This window comes from Plasmodium gonderi, assembly GCF_002157705.1.
Source record: "Plasmodium gonderi DNA, contig: Chr14, whole genome shotgun sequence".
In the NCBI taxonomy this organism is placed as follows: Eukaryota; Apicomplexa; class Aconoidasida; order Haemosporida; family Plasmodiidae; genus Plasmodium; species Plasmodium gonderi.
Genome location: NW_021628939.1, coordinates 1,770,037 through 1,788,623, shown reverse-complemented (window position 1 = coordinate 1,788,623; position 18,587 = coordinate 1,770,037). Strand labels below are relative to the sequence as shown.

The 18,587-nt window shown below is 29.6% G+C and overlaps 5 protein-coding genes across 5 annotated transcripts; all 5 read right to left on the bottom strand.

Moving 5' to 3' along the window:
- Positions 1-2,232, bottom strand: PGO_143930 (hypothetical protein, conserved; the record flags this gene model as incomplete). The annotated part of the gene is made up of 1 exon (XM_028690383.1): positions 1-2,232. The coding sequence occupies one exon, from the start codon at positions 2,230-2,232 to the stop codon at positions 1-3; it is 2,232 nt and encodes a 743-aa protein (XP_028546184.1).
- Positions 2,233-3,706: 1,474 nt separating this feature from the next.
- Positions 3,707-6,202, bottom strand: PGO_143920 (FbpA domain protein; the record flags this gene model as incomplete). Its single annotated transcript, XM_028690382.1, has 1 exon — positions 3,707-6,202. One exon carries the CDS (start codon positions 6,200-6,202, stop codon positions 3,707-3,709), a length of 2,496 nt encoding a protein of 831 aa, XP_028546183.1.
- A 989-nt stretch (positions 6,203-7,191) lies between these two features.
- PGO_143910 (hypothetical protein, conserved) lies at positions 7,192-8,571 on the bottom strand (the record flags this gene model as incomplete). The annotated part of the gene is made up of 1 exon (XM_028690381.1): positions 7,192-8,571. The coding sequence occupies one exon, from the start codon at positions 8,569-8,571 to the stop codon at positions 7,192-7,194; it is 1,380 nt and encodes a 459-aa protein (XP_028546182.1).
- An 853-nt stretch (positions 8,572-9,424) lies between these two features.
- Positions 9,425-11,998, bottom strand: PGO_143900 (hypothetical protein, conserved; the record flags this gene model as incomplete). Its single annotated transcript, XM_028690380.1, has 1 exon — positions 9,425-11,998. The coding sequence occupies one exon, from the start codon at positions 11,996-11,998 to the stop codon at positions 9,425-9,427; it is 2,574 nt and encodes an 857-aa protein (XP_028546181.1).
- Positions 11,999-13,809: 1,811 nt separating this feature from the next.
- On the bottom strand, positions 13,810-15,420 carry PGO_143890 (inner membrane complex protein 1h; the record flags this gene model as incomplete). The annotated part of the gene is made up of 1 exon (XM_028690379.1): positions 13,810-15,420. One exon carries the CDS (start codon positions 15,418-15,420, stop codon positions 13,810-13,812), a length of 1,611 nt encoding a protein of 536 aa, XP_028546180.1.
- Positions 15,421-18,587: the final 3,167 nt, after the last annotated feature.

Below are 18,587 nucleotides of genomic sequence, written 5' to 3'. Positions count from 1 at the left end.
TCAGAAGGGATGTCTATTCCACAATGTTTTGTCTGTCTTTTTGTTCAAAAACTTGAAAGGATTTTTTTCAGGAACGTAGCGATATTTATAATTTTCATACATCTCAGAATGCGTATAATAGACTGGTAAGAGTTCATCCTTATCATCCGTTATGGCTGTTTGTTTTTTTAACCAGTTGTCAAAAATATGAACCCCTTCATCCCAGTCATATTTATACTCATGTTTCTGATTAACTTTTTTATTTTTATACTTCTTATTAATTGTATAGAATTTTTTAAAATCTTGTTCAAAATCATAGTTATCATCAAATATGCCAACACCTATGTATATATTTCCTGCTGGTCCTAAAATTACATAATCTTTATTATTTTCAATATTTCTTAAATTTTCTTTCGTTTTTAACAAGCATTTACATAAGTTTAATGATGATGTTACATAATCGGCTGATTCTTTATAAAATGGATTTGTGTGAATATAATTATATTCGCTAAATGCAAAAAAGAATATTTTAACAGGTAAGTAAGAACCGGGTCTCATAACTAATTTCAATGAGCAGTATCCATCTATGGAATTATTCATTCCGTCTGGATAAAACCATAATTGAATAGAATCAAATCCACCTAAATTGAAAATATCTGATTTTATTGGTTGCCCTAGCCTTTTTGTATATTGTTTGCATAATAATGGAATGAAATTAATTGGCCAAATAAAATTCATACCCACAGATATATTGGCCGGATATGTTTCAGCAGAACCTATAAATTGGACATCAAAGTAATTATTTTGCACTTTTTCTAAACTTCCAAATCCTGTGTTGTTATTGGTCCTTTGATAATAATTATTTGAATAATAATTTTCTTCTAATTTTTCTTGATCAGTTGAATCAAGGAGATCTTTCACAGTGTCGTCATAGTATTTCCAATTTCCTCTTTTAATATCTTTTTCTACTTTTGAATTCCATCTCTTTTTTTGTTTAATCCCACTGTCCTGTTTTTTCTGTTTTTCTCTTTTCCGACCAGTTCGTAAATATATATTTGAAGGATTTATATATCTTGGCGATTCAGAATCGAATTCACTTTTCTCATCCAACTCTTTTAAATTTTCTCCATGATTTAAATATATGTATCCTGGATAATCTCTATCATGTAATATTTCACCCAAATGGGAATCAATATAATAATGCTTTCCCACTTTTTTGTATCTTTCTATTCTTTCTTCCTTCGACAACTTTTCCTCTCTTCCTTCTCTTCCTCTACTGTTGTCTGATCGTTTCTTATCCTTTTGTTTGATAATGGACATTACGTCTCGTTCAAAATCATTTAAGTCGTTGTTTTCTTCTATACCTTGAAGGGATGAATCTGTCTGTACCTGTGGCATAGAACCATAAGTTTCGTTCACTGCCCCATTCGATGCCCCGTTTAGCACTTCCCCATCCGCACAACCCTCGCTTTTTTTCTCTCCTTCTCCATACGAGGCACCACTTTCGGCATAGTGCAGGACATTTTTTTTCCCATTAGACTTGACAAAGTCCTCATACTCCGAATTATCAAAGGGTGTAGAAATTTTTGGAGAGATCCTTATTTTCCTGTTATCATCAAAACCTTGGAAATCCTTCCCATCAATCATAAGAAGTGGCAGTCCTTCATATACAGAAATGTCTTTAGGATCAACAACATCAGCATTTTCTTCCGTTTCGTTGGTCCCATCTTTCAATTTTTCGATTTTTTCCGCATTATTAAAATCATTTAACTTTTTGTATAAATCGGGGCTGATTTCTTTTAAATTTTCTACTTGCTCTAACTCAAGACAATCATCTGCAATAGTCCCAATATCTCCCTTTTTTTTCACTTCTTCAGGAAACAAGTTCTTAAATTGCTTAGGGTTAAAAAACAGACTTTCAGCAAATATTTTGTTTCCATTCCTTTTATATTTTTTTCCCAAAGAATTTTTCCTTCCCTTTAAAAAAAAATTGCGTCCCACAATTTCATCTTCCAGAAGATTTCTATTACCTTTCAGATTACATGAAAAAAAATTTTTTACGAAACCATATGAATAAGTGTATGAACACACATTTTTAACATGATTCACTTTATCTCTGCCTCTACAACTGCGTGGGTTATAACTAGGATAAATGCTACCCTTACTTTTGCCGTTCTTGAAAAAACATAAATTATTTTTTAAGAACATATAAATCAGGATAATGGTGTTCAACAGTCCGCGAGTAGCATGCATTATTTCTGGATGCATATATGTGTAATCATTTGATGGATATATAGTTTGCCTCTCGTCATCTTGAATGAAGTTACAAACAATGCCTATGTTACGGACAGGCAAATGCTGCAGTGACGTAAAAATAACGAAAAAAATTCACAAGGCACGAAGTGATAATGTCCTTTTTCTTTTTATTTATTTCAATGATATATTTTCTTTTTGCATTCCCTTTTGTGCTTGTTTTATAGGCATATTTTACAGCACTACTTTTATAGCACTAATTTTATAGCACTACTTTTATAGCACTACTTTTATAGCACTAATTTTATAGCACTAATTTTATAGCACTAATTTTATAGCACTAATTTTATAGCACTAATTTTATAGCACTAATTTTATAGCACTAATTTTATAGCACTAATTTAATAGCACTAATTTAATAGCACTTATTTTATAGCACTAATTTAATAGCACCTATTTTATAGCACTAATTTAATAGCACCTATTTTTCTCATCCTCTTTTTCGTTTTATTTTTTCATTCAAATCCTAGATTAGGAAAGAGCATAAACACGAAACCAACATGTGTGAGCATCGCGTGAGTTCTTATAATCCACGTTTACATAAATTCTACTCAACTCGGTTTTTTCTTTTTCACACCTCATATTGGCACCACGAAACGAAGTTTGAAAGTTGAAAATTCATGTTAGGAAACATTTTTTTTTTTCCTCAAAAATGGAGGTGGAGACATTTAACAGATCAGTATTAAACTTTTTCAGCTGCGGCAAACAAAAAAATAAAATAAACAAATAAATAAGTAAAAACAAATACGTAAAAAAAAAATATGTAAAAACAAATAAATATAAACAAATAAATATAAACAAATAAATAAAAACAAATACGTAATAACAAATACGTAATAACAAATACGTAAAAACAAATAAATAAAAACAAATAAATAAAAAAAAAAATAAATAAACCTAAACGAAAAAATGTATAATACATCAAAATAAAGCATAACGAAGAGGAATAAACTAAAATACAGAATAATGAAGCGTAATAAAGTGCAATAAATTAAATTACAGCAAAATAAAACAAAATAGGACTTGATGAGGTATATCGTGTGCCGCATGAACGGGAAAATGTAACGCGGAACGATGGACAGGACTGGGCTTATTTTTTTTTCTTCGATAATTCAATCTCCTTGTTTCGTTCGTTGAGGTCCTTAATGATGCTGTATACTTTGCTTGGTCTGAAAGATTGAATAGGGGAGGAGTGAAAAAAAAAAAAAAAAAAAAGGGGTAGGGGGTTTACGTGTATGTTTGTATGTGTGTGTGCATATATATAAGTGTATGAATGAGTGTGTATCTCGTCACAATTAACCTTGTATATATAATCATACACGAATTGAAGGCACAGTATTATGTAGGAGGAATCTAATGCCCTACATGTGGAACGTATATATATGGATATGCATATGCATAGGCATGGATACACTCATAGGCATACATGTCCACACAGATGCGCAGACGAAACTGCAATAGCGGAAACGAACCTGCCATATACGAGCCTGTACTTCAGGAGCTCAACGGCCCCCTCATTTAAGGTATTGTCCTTTAGGACATATTTGCCAAAGGTGAAACAAACTATAGTCTTTTCTATTTTTCGTGCCTTGGAAAAGTAGGCAGCCATGTTTGCAGCATATTTGATATCATCGTCTATTTTAATATCTTCCAAATTTAAATCTGGTGTAATTATTTTACCATTAATTTTTTTATTTCGAAGTATGACATGTCCTCCTGGATGCTCATGTACATGAAACCACAAATCATTAAATTTCAAAATTTGAGTAGAGATTTTTTCGTTCTGCTTACTGTTTCTTCCTATTATTAAAAATGGGGATGATAAGTCAGTTTCATTAACTTTAATTAGAAGAGAACCTTTATAAATGTTTTGTGAACTTTTAATTGTATTTGGTTTAACATTTAAAATTTGTTTCCTAAATATTTCTTCTTTTTCTTTTTTTTCTTCCATTTTTTTTACATACTTTTTTCTATTATCTTCCAGAGAATTATATTTTAATTCTTTTTCAATTAATTTCAATGCTTCAAATGTTTTCTTGTCAACCCAGTCATTCATTTTCGATATTGTATGATTAAAGACACTTAGTTTGTTTATATTATCATGTAACAAATACGCCTTTTCACATACTTCCAGATCGTTTTTATATTGTTTAATCATTTCTTCATATTGTAACATTTTCTTTTTAATGAATTCTTTGCAATATTTTAAAATCGTGTAAAATTTATTTACAGAAAGATTTCTTCCATAATAGTAGTACACCAGTTCAATGGTCGTTTCGAAGTGTGTTTCTTTTTCCCGATCTATTTTATTTGCATTCTCTGAGTAGTTATAACCTAACTTGTTATTTCCTCCTTTTTCCCTTTTATAATCATTTCGACTATCTATTGGATTCTTCCCAAGTGAATCTGTTTCTTTTGTTGGTACATCTTCAACACTGATTATTTCCTTTTCATCATGATTCGTTTTGTCTGAAACATGCTCACGATCATTTTGAGCGAAACTACCAATTGCAACTGGGTCGACTGGTGTATTCATGCCCATCTTGTCGTTATCCGTCAATTTCTGGATTGATAAATGAGATAGGAAATTATTTTTGTCCCTATTGTTCTTCTTGAAAAATTTTAAAACTGAATATATATTTAACTTGTAATCAAAATGTGGATAAAACGAAATAGTTTCATCTTTTTCTTTTAAATTTAAAAAACGAACCCATTTAATATAAGTCTTATTGAAAAAGTCAAGCAATAAACCAGAATCTATTTCTGCAAATTTTGCATTACTTGAAATGTTCAGATGATTCAAAATTTTTAATAAAACATTATAACTCAATCCTTCGTATATATCTAACAATGAGGAGATGAAATTCTGCTCCTTCCTTGCTTTAAATAAATTTACAAAAGAAGAAAAGAATTCATATTCATTTGGAATAATTTTGCATTCATGATTTGCTGGGAAGTTGTAAATATGTCCTTCTTTATAAGAATTATCTATTACTTTTTCGGTTATATAATTATGTGGAGAAATTAATATTTCATTATTTTCCTTATTGATAACAAAAGAAATACAAGAATTATTGTGTAGATCAAAAAGGAGTGTCACTTTTCTACTACTGTTGGTTTGACTAGAATCTCCTCTATGGCCTAAAATGTCTTCAATGTCGATATCTTCATCCATTTTTCTTTTTAAAATAAAATCAATACATAATATTTTTACAAATTTTTTTTTCACGTATATATCTGAAATGAGTGAATATTTCAAAACTGGATTTAATTTTTGTGCATAATTATCATCAATAAATCTGTTAAATAACTTTTTTATTTTTAATCCTAAAGAGATAACTGGATTGTCATTATCATAACATATGTATAAATAATATTCCTTTTCTCCCCTTTTATTTAAATGTAATACTATGGTTTTATTGTCTGTCTCTGTTATATGCTCAACAACACAATCTTGCAATAATGCATTTAATTCTATTGATAACAAATGTAAAGTGGTATAATCCATGCGTTGCTGACACAATCCTTCATCCTCATTTCGCATATTTTTTATCTTATTATTAAAACAATTTTTAGATGTTTTTATTTCATTTGCCTTCTTTTCTAATAGTTTAACATATACTTCATCTGCCTCGTCATACTTCGTGTACTTAAATATCATGTTATTTTTCTTATAATTTATCCCTTGTTCATTATTTTTTAATTCACTCCTCATTACCCTTTTCTTATTAAAAAAAAATACTCTCTTCTTAATTATATATTTCGCCTTGTTATTATCCTTTATGAAGTGAAAGTTCGGCCTACTTTGCTCCAACACACACCTGCTTAGAACCGCTATCCTTTCATTCATTACACGTGATACAAGTATGGTGGACCAAATGAACAGTTTGAGGATTCGTGGCAGAATCATTAAACTCGGGTCTTCTATTTGGAGCTTATCGATTTCGCAGGTTCGTCAGATTCGGAAGATTTAACCTTTTTTCCTATTTTGCCTACCTTACGAATTTTACCCGTTTTTTACCTTTTTTCCTGGGAACCGCATAGAATAGCCAAATTTACAAAATGTAAATCTTGTAGCCCTGAGAACTAGCATTTCTACGGCTAAAAAGGTCAAGCGAACAAGGTGTAAAAAGGCACATAAAAAAAAAAAAAAAAAAAGTTCTCATTGAGTGGCTAATATTTTAATGTAATTTTGTTTAAAGTCGTAAAAGCAGTTTTGTAGAAATGGTACAGTTTCATAAGCCCGATTCATGGTTCATAGTTCATATTTTATGGTTCATAGTTCATGGTTCATATTTTATGGTTCATAGTTCATGGTTCATATTTTATGGTTCATAGTTCATGGTTCATAGTTTATGGTTCGTAGTTCATGGTTCATAGTTTATGGTTCGTAGTTCATGGTTCATAGTTTATGGTTCATAGACCAGTTTTCATGATATCATTCGACATTTTAAAGGAGCAGGAGGAACTAAGGCACATATGTGGAGGTGTGCACGAAGAAGAAAACCGAATTAAAAACTTGCTTAGTCGACTAACGACGACAAAAAAGAAAAAAAGGGGCGAAAATAAAGTATGTACATATATATACTACAAATTAGTAGCTCTAATAAAAAAAAAAAAAAAAAAAAAAAAAAAAAAACGATGAAGCAGTTCTCATATGTAAAATTACAAAGGATAGAATATCTGGTAAATTTCGCATAGTTGCTATTCTTACAGATGGTACAGTATAATGCCCAATAGAAGCGCACATTTTTTTTTTTTTTTTTTTTTTCCTTCTCTCAACGTGCCTCATGATAATTTCATTTATAAATGGGAAAAAAAAAAAAAAAAAAAAAAAAAAATCCAAAGATGTGCAAACATGAAGAGGAAGAACGGGAGATATGTTGTGCTGCAAGGTTGTTACAACAGAATTTTATACTTTTGCTCAATTGGCACACTATTCACGACACACTTTCCATCGTAAGAGAGTGAAGCAAATATCCATGCATCTGTTTTGCTCCAGACACCTTGATAAACGGACTCTTCATGATCTGTATAAGTTTTTATTAATTTATAATTTGTTTCCTTGTCTTGTAAATTTAAATTCGTTGGATATTCAATTTTGTGTAATTTAACAGTATTATCCGTGCTTGTGCTTAGCAATAGTTCATCATGAAAATTATTAAAATGGATAGAAGTAATCCAATGAGAATGAATATTGATTGTAAGAAATGCATTTTCCAAAAATCGTAAATCCCAAAATTTTATGTAACCATCATTTGATGATGTTATAATGACATTCGGAATGTTTGAATTGAAATCAATGCATGATAGATTGGCTTTATGATTTGTATGGGCTGAAAATATTTCCGTATTACTTTTAATATCATATCCATATACATTTGTGTCACTTATTACGGCTATCACATTTTCATGATGTGGATCAAATATACCATAATTTAATTCTCTTTCCATGTATTTGGATAGAACAAAATTCATATCATTCTCACCCCTCTCAAATATTCCGTAACTGTACTTGTCTATTATGCCAATTCTGCGAAATTCCCTTTCGTAATCATCCACTGCAATATGTTTAATGTCAATATAGGACTGGTTCGTGCTAAGGTCGTATAACCTTTTCAGTTTTTTTTTTTTTTTTTTTTCCCTATTTACTAGCCTTTTTTTCGGCAAATTTTCATTCACCTTTTCGTTCAAACGTTCATCCTCGTTGAAGCATTCCTTTCGCTCTAATTCTAAGTCATTTATTTCTTCATCATTTTTCGTTTCCACTCCTACGTCCTCATTTTGTCTTTCCTGCTGGGTTAAATTTTGATTCCATTGTTTATTCATTTCCATCTGTTCCCTCACATCTGTTTCACTTTCCCCATCCGCTTTGAGCTCATCTTCGAAATTATTTATCTTACCCAAATATAGAGAACATCTACTTTTCAGTTGACTTGAATTATAATGGTTATTACTTTCAATATCTGATGAATACAACGCAGAGGTGCATAAAAGAATTTCCTTTTCCTCATGATTCCTGTTTTCATGCATATCTAAACAAACCATATGTTGAAATTCCTCCTTATGATCAAATATGTCTATATTTCTAATAGAACAGCATTGATCGTTGTACTCAATTAAATGCATTTCATTATCACTAAAGGGGTTACTTGAACTTATCATAAAATAATGCAAATTATATTCCTGTTTGGGTAGACGATTGTTTACACTGCTCAGGCACTTGCATTTAAAAGGTAAATAATAGCTATTTTTTATAATTTTACCTGAATACATCATTTATGACGTGTTTTTTTTTTTTTTTTTTTTTTCTGTGGAAATTTGATGGTATGTTTACTTTTGTGTGTACCCCGCTTGCTGCTCATTTGATTGACCACTTTCGCCCCTACACACAGTGAGGATGAATATACATATATGTGCCTATATATATATATATATATATATATATATATATATATGCATTTGTGCCTTCTTACCTATTTTCATCTGTGTAAGGAAGAAGTAACCATGATCGAAAAACCGATCGTAAATGAGATGGAGTAAAAATGAGAAATAGGAAAAAAACAAATGCGTCACATTAGAATAACAGTCGATTCATCGTTCTACTAGGTAAGCACAAAAAAAAAAAAAAAAAAAATTAAAATATATATATAATGGTTCCTATTCAATCATAGGTAAACATGTTTATGCATATGCCCCTTTGTGTTTTATCGTGTATGATCTTGTAAGTACACTCACCGCGTTATGCATTTACAGTTAGAAATATGGAGAACAAAATAGTATTAAGAAAATTATACTTTGTAAATTTTTCACTCCTACAAAAATTTATATTCTGCCCTTTCTCTCCTCTGGATTATTTGATAAGTCTCCCCGTTCCGTAAATTTATATGAGTATTTTTGCATTACGCCGTTTGATGAGATATACAAAAAAAAAAAAAAAAAAAAAAAAAATAAAAATTAAAAAAAAAAGAAAAAAAAAAAAAAAAAAAAAAAAAAAAAAAAAAAAAAAAAAAAAAAAAATGGTGAAATTTGTAAAATACCTTTTTAAAAAAAAAAAAAAAAAAAAAAAAAAAAAGAGAATATCTGTGAAAAAAACAAAATATATCGTGTGAGCGAACAACAAGTGAAATACTCATGAGGGCTTGTAAAAATCGTTCCATTTTTTCTTCAATGTTGTGAGATCACTAACAAGTTGATAATTCTTGGACAACATATTGTGAACTTTTTTTTTTCTTCCTTTTATCTTTTTTAAACTTTCATTTTTGTCTTTATCATTGTGTTCCTGTTGTTCACTTATATATTCTTTTATAAATTCAGTTTCCACCTGTTCAGCTGATTTTATGAAATTTTCATTTTCGTAATTTATTTTTGGTGGTTTGTTTGATGTCATTAATTCTAGCAAGCTTTTAGTAGTTTTTTCCCACGTTTTGTTAGCACATTTTTCATTTTCATCCTCAATACAATTATTCTGTTGTTTATTCAAGATAGTATGAAGACGTTCTTTTAGTTCCTCATTTATTAGAGGAATTTTATCTTTCATACAAGTATTACCACATTCCACATCACTTAAGAACATTTTTTCATATATTTTCTGGGCATCCCCTTCCTTTTTCTTTATATCATGAATATTATCTGACACTTGGCTGATCACGCTATCACTGTCAGTTAAGCGGTTCTCCACGACATTAAACATTATGTTGTTATAATCCCCCTCGTTGCACGTACCATCATTGTACGATGTTCTATTTTTGGAGGTTCCCTCAGGGTTCTCTTCACTAACCATTGAATCATCATATATAATATCATTTTGATTAAAAATGGAGAAAAAGCTTTCTTCACCTTCTTCGTCTTCCTTTTCTTCTCCTTCTTCGTCTCCCTTTTCTTCTCCTCCTTCGTCTCCCTTTTCTTCTCCTCCTTCGTCTCCCTTTTCTTCTCCTCCTTCTTCCTGCCCTTTGCGTCTACCGGCAGGCGATGATAAATCATGATGATCATTCAATTTTAATCCGCTTTTATTTTGCCTTTCGAAGATTTCAATTTTGTCTTTTAAAAGGGAAACAAAATTGTCTAACTCCTTTTTTGTGTTGGATGTTTTGAGAAGAACAGCCGTTCCCGCTTGTTCCTCATTCCCTTGTTCTACTTCGTCAGTGATACATTTAATCACATGTTTATAATTGCTGGCTATTAGTACACACTCCTTAGGGGTAAAGCTGTCTATATAAAGCGTTAAGTATTTGTTAATAAGATCAAACATTTTTACGTGAAAAATCTTTAAATTTGCATAAGCAGATAAAATTAGTGATAAGCCTTGTTTTGTAAACATATTCATATTTTGGAAAATTTGAATTGATAAAATGTAAAATAACATTTGTGATTTTATTTTTAATTTGGAGTAACTATAACAAATTAAACTTAAACTTTGTGGAGATAAACAAATTTTTTCTTTTATAATGTAGGAAGACAACAGAACAAAAAAATTTGTATCTCGGATTTTTAATTTAGCAAATGAATATGCAATGGTAGATAATGCTTGTTCATTCAACTCATTTTTTTTTTTTTCCATCCTTTTGGTTACCATTTTGGTATATGTATCCAGAAATAATTTGTCGTTCAGGTTAAAAGCAGAGCATGAATAAATCAACTGAGAGAAATGTTGACTATCCAGAGATACATAATTATGTTCATTTGAAAAATGAGAAAGAATAAAATGAAATAAATCCTTTTTGTAAAATTTAATCTTAGCAAATGAATGTGCAATGGTGCAGAGTAAAAAGGAGTTATTTTCTTTTATGGAATTCTTTTCAAAAATATGACAACTTAAAACTTCATATAACAAATGATACACTTTTTCACTTTTGAATTTTTTTTTACAAAATGCATTTGTTATCAATGTAGTTTCGAGAAAATTAAATTCTTTGTGAAGATTTCTTACACCTTTAATAAATGTAGTCCATATAACTTTCTTATTTTCATTTTTATAATTTAGCTTTGAAAACGAATTAATAATATTGGTCAATGATTTTGCATCAAATTCGTCAATTCTATCAATTATTTCATCAACCAGGTCGTCAATAATTATTCTGTCTTTTATGTTTAATTTGTAAAATGCATTAACAACACTGGAGATATGAGTATGTTCGAAATAGGGAATTTTGTGAGGAATTTCTTCACATATTCTATTAAACAAATTCTTATCAATAAAATTAAAATGGGAATAAGCATTTAGAATTAAGGAAATGTCTTGAGGCACTCCTTTATGTAATTTACTAGGTATATGTTTCGCAAATGTATCTAACAATTTTTCATTTCTATGATTAAATTTTCTCATTGTGTTTAAAATTAAAGATATTTCTTTTGTGCCTAGGCTATTAACAATAACAATAGCTCTTTGAGCATACCTATCTAACAATTCTTCATCATTTATATTAAAATAATATAATCGATTACATAGCATAGCCAACTTTTTGCCCTTACACGATTCAGGTACATATAATTCTCCTTTTATTAAATTATCAAAATGCATTTTTTCTTCATATTTATCTGGATTTTTTATTTTCTTTTCTATATCAAGTGGCTTTTTTCTTGATTGCTCCTTTAGGCCTCTTCTTTTGTTTTTCATGCATCTCACGTTCATTTCGAAGATCCTATTCTTCTCTCGCTTGGGAAACACTTCCACAATAAGGGCTTTCCTCAGACACTTCAGCACCATTTCCCTTCTGCTATGTATTCTGTCAAATGTTGGTTTCCCCTTCTGTGTATAACTTTCGCGTTAGGATACAATTATCTGCCACTCCCCGTGTGCTATACGATCCTCATAATACCCCAAATGATGAAGAAAACATTTCTTTTCACAATATATATAATTTTTCATCTGAAATTTTTCTTGTTCGAAAGAGGAAAAAACATCGTTTCATTTTTTTTTCCTATTGAATGAGTCTATCATAGTTGTAAAACATGGGTAATGAATGAGCCTGTTGGAATTCTACATTGGCTACGGATATGAAATTTGTGAAAAACGTGCTTTAAATGTCATTATTATAGAATTAAGCTTTTTACACAAAAAAAAAAAAAAAAAAAAAAAAAAAAAAAAAAAAAAAAAACGATAAAGCAACGTGATTAATTTTTATTATTATTTTTTTTTTTTTTTTTTTTACACCATCTATCCTCCCCCCTCTCTTTTCTTCAATATGTTTTTATTTCAGTTCTCATATCACACTTTGAATTAAAAATCACTTGAAAGGTGACACAATGAAAATATTTAGGAAAAAAAAAAAAAAAAACTCATTGTGAATGTGAAATGCTATCCGTTTAATATACACAATTAATAAAAGGAAAATCAAATTTACGACATTTTCTCTTCATTTCTATCTATATACGTGCAATTTTTTCCCATAAAATGTGTTATGTATATCTAAGTTTATACCTACTTTCCCTCGAGTTCCAAGCAATTATGCCTTTTACATGATGATTATTTCCAAAATGATTTCTGAGTTTCTATAACTCATTTAACTATATAAGAAGGTTCCAAAAAGGACGGATTTGTACATGTACATTTTATCGGGTTAATACCCTATTAGGAGAATTCTTTTTATACATCACGTTTGAACGTGTCTCTTAGTTTAACATGAGTAAATGTATAAGGGGTCTGATTCATCAAAAAAAAAAAAAAAAAATGCACATATGTATATATGCAAGTTTACGTGTATATCCATGTATATATCTATGACGACTGAAGGTTATGATTAGAATATATATATTCTTCCCACACGATTTCCTATAGAAGAAAAACAATACACATTCTGGTATAAGGATTATGTATAGTTCTTTATTCTTTAAAAAAAAAAAAAAGGTACAAACATTTGCTAGCTGTAAGCATCGAGGGTTGTAATGGTTTGTAATTATCCCCCAATATAATGGGTGGTAATGTATGTCATTTCATTTGCCCCATTCCCGTTTTTCTCGACATAGCGGTTGTTATACATCATTTTATGTAGTTTCATATGTGTTTGATGTTTTTGCGGGTTATTTTACAAAATTATAGAGAAGAAAAAAGAAAAAAAAAAAAAAAAAAATTGGACAAAAGAACAATAGAATAAAAGAACAAAATAACAAAAGAGCTAATAATATGATCCTCATTCGTCGGTGCATATATATATATATGCAATTTAGACATGCTTGGTTTTTTTTTTTTTTTTTTTCTTTTTCTTGTGGATATCCGCGCGCATAGGAAAATATGCATAAATGGGGCAAAAAAACATGTGACACAAAAAACAATTTTCATATAATTCATTATAGCCAATTCGTGCATATTTCTGTAGTAGGATTCCCTGATTCTGTTAAAGAGAAGTTTCATTTATTTTTTCTTTTTTTTGTGTTTTTTTCCCAAAAAGGCAATCCATCCACAGCCACACAAGTTACAAATTCTTAGGCGACGTTTACTAGTTCATATATACAACACTACACCGACACGGTGACAATGTGCATAAAAATTTCAGAACATTATGCTCATCAATTAAGAAATTAGTTATTCTCCTGAATATTTTTAACATCCGGAGTTCCAGGTACAGCTGGGGAAGGCAAGAAAGGTACTCGGTCATGATGAGCTAAAGGAGGAAAAAGAGACTGAGATGTTCCTTTTTTCTTAAAACCATCAAATTCATAAACACCTGTCTTGGTCAGAATATCTGGTTGAATATCTTTTTTTGTACACGTAACTCTTCCTATTTCTGGTGGACACGTAAAAACAAGTGGTGGTATTGCAGTGTTACTATTTGGGGGAATTTGCTGACTGCTTAAAGTCCCATCAGGGTATTGCCACTTCATACCATCAGGTAAATTATGTATATATGGTAAATGTTCAATTTGGCTATATAAATTTTCATGTTTTCTAAATTCTGGATCAGAACTAAAAGGAGAATTAGAATTCATTGGAATATTCCTCGTCGGATTGACGGCATTCGTGCCAGAAGATGCATTACTATTTATTGCTTTCAAAACAGTTGGGCGCGCGCTTGATTTTGTGAAAATTTGTTCTGAACTGTTCATAGTGTTTTTTTCAGGACAGGAAAAACAGTTTATTTGTGAAAGTATGGATCGTTGCGCCTGTACCTGGTTAACCTGATTAGGTTGGCTAAACTGGTTAGATTTATCGAACTGACTAAACTGGTTGGATTGGCTAAACTGGTTTAGTTGGTTTTCAGGACAGTTCAAATATTGCGTCGGTTTCAAAGGAGGAAAGGATTCAGAAATTGGGAAAGGAATATGTGTACCTAATTGTGGCATTTCCCCATTAGGCTTAAAAGGAACTTCTACAATTTTTTCAACATATCTAGGGACATAATAAGGCACTTCGACTGTTTTTATTTTGGGCACTTGTTTAATCACTGTTTGAGGCACTTCAATAATTTTTTCTTGCACTACTGGTTTTATTGTTTCTACTATTCTTTCTACATATTGTGTTACAACTTTTGGAATAATTTTAGGTGGATATAGACATGGGACTTCTACTGGTACTTCTACATATTTTACCCCTTGAGGCACTTCAATTATTTTTTCTTCAATAACTGGTTTTAAAACTTCTTTTGGTACTTCTTTAATCACTTCTGAAACACTGGGTACTAATTTGTTTACTATTAATTGTTTTTTAACATTTTCAAAAGTATGTTCATATTTTACATGGGGTATTTCAATTTCCCTTTGCTTCCTCTCCCTTTTTGATACGTATATCTCTCTTTCTTCTATTATAGGTTTTGCAACGAACTTTTCAGGGATGTTTTTTTTGAATTCTTCCGGTAGTGGTAGTGGACCTAATGCTGTCATGACTCGACGAGGATAAGCATCTGCATGTATCGTATGTTCATCTATTCCTTTAATCTGCTTAACGCTATACTGTTCATTTATATGATGAGGTGTTAATAAATGATTTGTTTTATCTACTTCAGCCACATTCATTTTACCACCATGGATATTTCTATATTGAGCGTTCTCTGACATGTAATAAATATTTTTTGTTTCCTCATGTATATGTTTATCCATTTTTTCTAACATGCTATTTGTTAAATTGTCAAAGTTTATTTCTCCATTGATTTCTTCCCCATCTTTATTGGTTCCCACCACGTTTTTATGTGACATCTTAAATTGTGCGATGAGTAGGAATAAGAAAATTCACAATGAGTAGGGATACTTCAATCAAAATTAGCAACTCGAAATTTGTTCTACGTAGAGAACAGAAGAGGATTCAATAAAATATAAAAAAGTGTACAAGAAGAAGGAAAATAAAACAAAAAAAAAGAAAAAACAAAGAAAAACAAAGAAAAAAAAAAAAAAAAAGTGAACAAATCTTTCAAGATAATGAATCTATGTTTAAGACACACATATATGTGCGCACAAACATTATATTTTGCAATTGTTTAAGCACGCTATGGTAGCATTTTTTTAATGCCTTTATAACGATAAGTATAAGGCCTTGTATGAAAATAGGACAGTGTCGTTCCTTTCACCACTAAAGATACGATTTATGGTTTTAAAAAAAAAAAAAATTATACATTTTATTTTATTTTTTCTATTATATACATATAATCTAGACAGGATAATGGGAGAAATGGAACAATTGGAAAAACTATGTAATGTAAATGAAAAAAAAATAAGGAGATACAAACCGTTATAGCGATGAAAGCAGAACATTAAAACGACGAAAGGATATCACTATAAAAAGCGAAAGTCCCTATTAGGAAAGAAATCCATTGAAATCTTGACAAAAAAAAAAAAAAAAAGCAAACAAAGTATAAATAACTTGGAACAAGATGAGTAAAAAACCAAAAAAAAAAATATATATATATATTTATACATTTATATGTATATATATAAATGCTCATATATAACTTTTTAACTCTTAAACCTAAAAACATTAGGAAATATGGTACCCCCTTTAAGCGCATAAAAATTGTCTACTCATAATCGATCCTCTAAAGGTGACGTTGATGTGCGGTTAATTGCATGTTGAATTTTTTTTTTTTTTTTCAGAACTAATGTACAAATGAAATTTAAAAAAAATAAAAGGTTTCAACCAATTTCATATGTCACAATGAACGTGCAATAAAAGTGGTAAAAAAAAAAAAAAATTAAAAGCATAACCCTTTTTGGACTTTGCACATATTGTTTCTGTTCCGGTCTTTTTTTTTTTTTTTTTTTTTTTTTTTTTCTCACAGTCTTAGAGCCCTTAGCAACTTTTTTTGTTTCTGTTATGTTTTTTCAACAACATTTATAATTTTGTGGAACTTGTATACTTTTAATTTTATTTAATTTTGTTCAGTTTTATTTAGCTTTTTTTTTTTTTTTTTTTTTTATATCCCTCTTTAGAACTTGACGTATCAATTAGTTATGTATGCATGTATGTAAAAAAGGAAAACATAAGTTAATGCTATTTTAACCTTTCTAACATTATCGTTTTTTTTCCAACGCGGACTCAAGTTGAGTAGAAAAAAATGAACACAAATTTAGTCCTTATTTTAAAAGATTTTTTAGTTCTTTTGGATAACGCAAAAGGTGCTTGTTTACATATGCACACGTTAGAATGTGTATGTGTGTGTCAAGAATTACGTGGGAAAAACAAAGAGATGGAGGGCCTCCTAGCATTAGGATCCTGCAAATGACACTAGGATTATTTTAGTGCATGGAATTCTACGCATTAAGTTGTTGAACAGGGTCTCCCATAGTTGTCATAGTGAGGTTAATTTTGTCTAAACGGCCAAGTGTAACAAAATAGCAGGAAGAAATCACATCGGAAAAAAAACGCTGAATGGTGAAATATTGAGAAAAGAATTAAGCTAATATGAAACACGTAATTTCATGATTAAAACGTTTTTTTCTTTTAGATACACATTCCCTCAAATGATTTATCAATCATTGTACTATGTCATTAGTCGTTTTTCATTTGTCACAACTGTGTCACAAATAAATACTATTTTTTACTGAAAAAACATCAAATTCTGAAAACGTTATAAGGAAAATTTATGATTTTTTTTTTTGGTTCCTCCATCCCTTCCTCCCGTCATTTTTTTGTTTTTGTATTATTGTAAAACTTTAATATATTTTTTACTAATTTGTTACTATGTTCTATTTATATGTAAAAGATAGACATCATTTCTGCTTTCTTTTATACATGTTTATAGATTTCATTTGATTACTTAATCATATGGACAAGAAAATCCTTCTTGTAACATATTGATAGCATTTTAAAATTCTATGAAAAAGGAAAAACAAATAAAAATAGAAAAAAGGACAGAAAAAATTGAAAAAGAAGAAACAAGCTTCGCCTTAAGTGCAATTAGGTGCGCCGCTACCCTAGTCTTACAATTTTTAAAAAAGCAGAAAAAAACAGATGAACAAAATTATGCACCGCCCTGTGCACCGGTTAAAGAAATAAAAAAGCACAAATATTTAGAAAAAGTTCAAAAAAAAAAAAAAAAAAAAAAAAAAAAAAAAAAAAAAAAAAAAAAAAAAAAAAAAAAAAAAAAAAAAAAAAAAAAAAAAAACACTTATATGGATATATATATATATATATATATGTGTATTCACAGACATGGAATGCACACAAATTATAGGATACCAAAAAAAAATAAAATAAAATAGAACTTACCCCTGGGGAATTATACTTTATACGAGGTTAATTTCATATGCACAAAAAAAAATAAAGGATACAAGAATAAAAAAAAATGAGTGATACTAGTTGTAACATGTTTTAAATGTTCCCCAACACCAAATAACTTGTGTGAACATGCCTTTATAAGTCTTTTTACATTTACATAAGAGAATGAATAATTATATATATATACATATACATACATATAGGCTTTAAAATTTAACATTCTTACAAATGGGAATTTTATAGACAGTGTATGCAACACTGTTAATGAGTTCTTCCTTTAGGCATTTTTTCTCTTCCACTGACAATTTTTTAATTTATTATTTCGCTATTCTTCTATTTTGTTATTCCTCTATTTTTCTATTTTGCTATTCTGTCATTTTTCCATTTTGCTACTTTATTTTTTTTAAATATTTGAATAAATATTATTTTTTTTAACACATTTGCTAAATGGACCATGTAAATTAAAGCACATGTTTATGTATGTCTTCACATGATAAGCATAAAATTAAAAATAATTTTTATCCAGCGCGTTGAAGATTTTTTATTAATTAAAATTGTTTCTTGAGCCACCACAGATGCTTAGCAGGTGCTGGATATTCTACTATTAACAAATGTGTGCTTTTTTTTTTTTTTAGCACCGCTCTAAGACTCC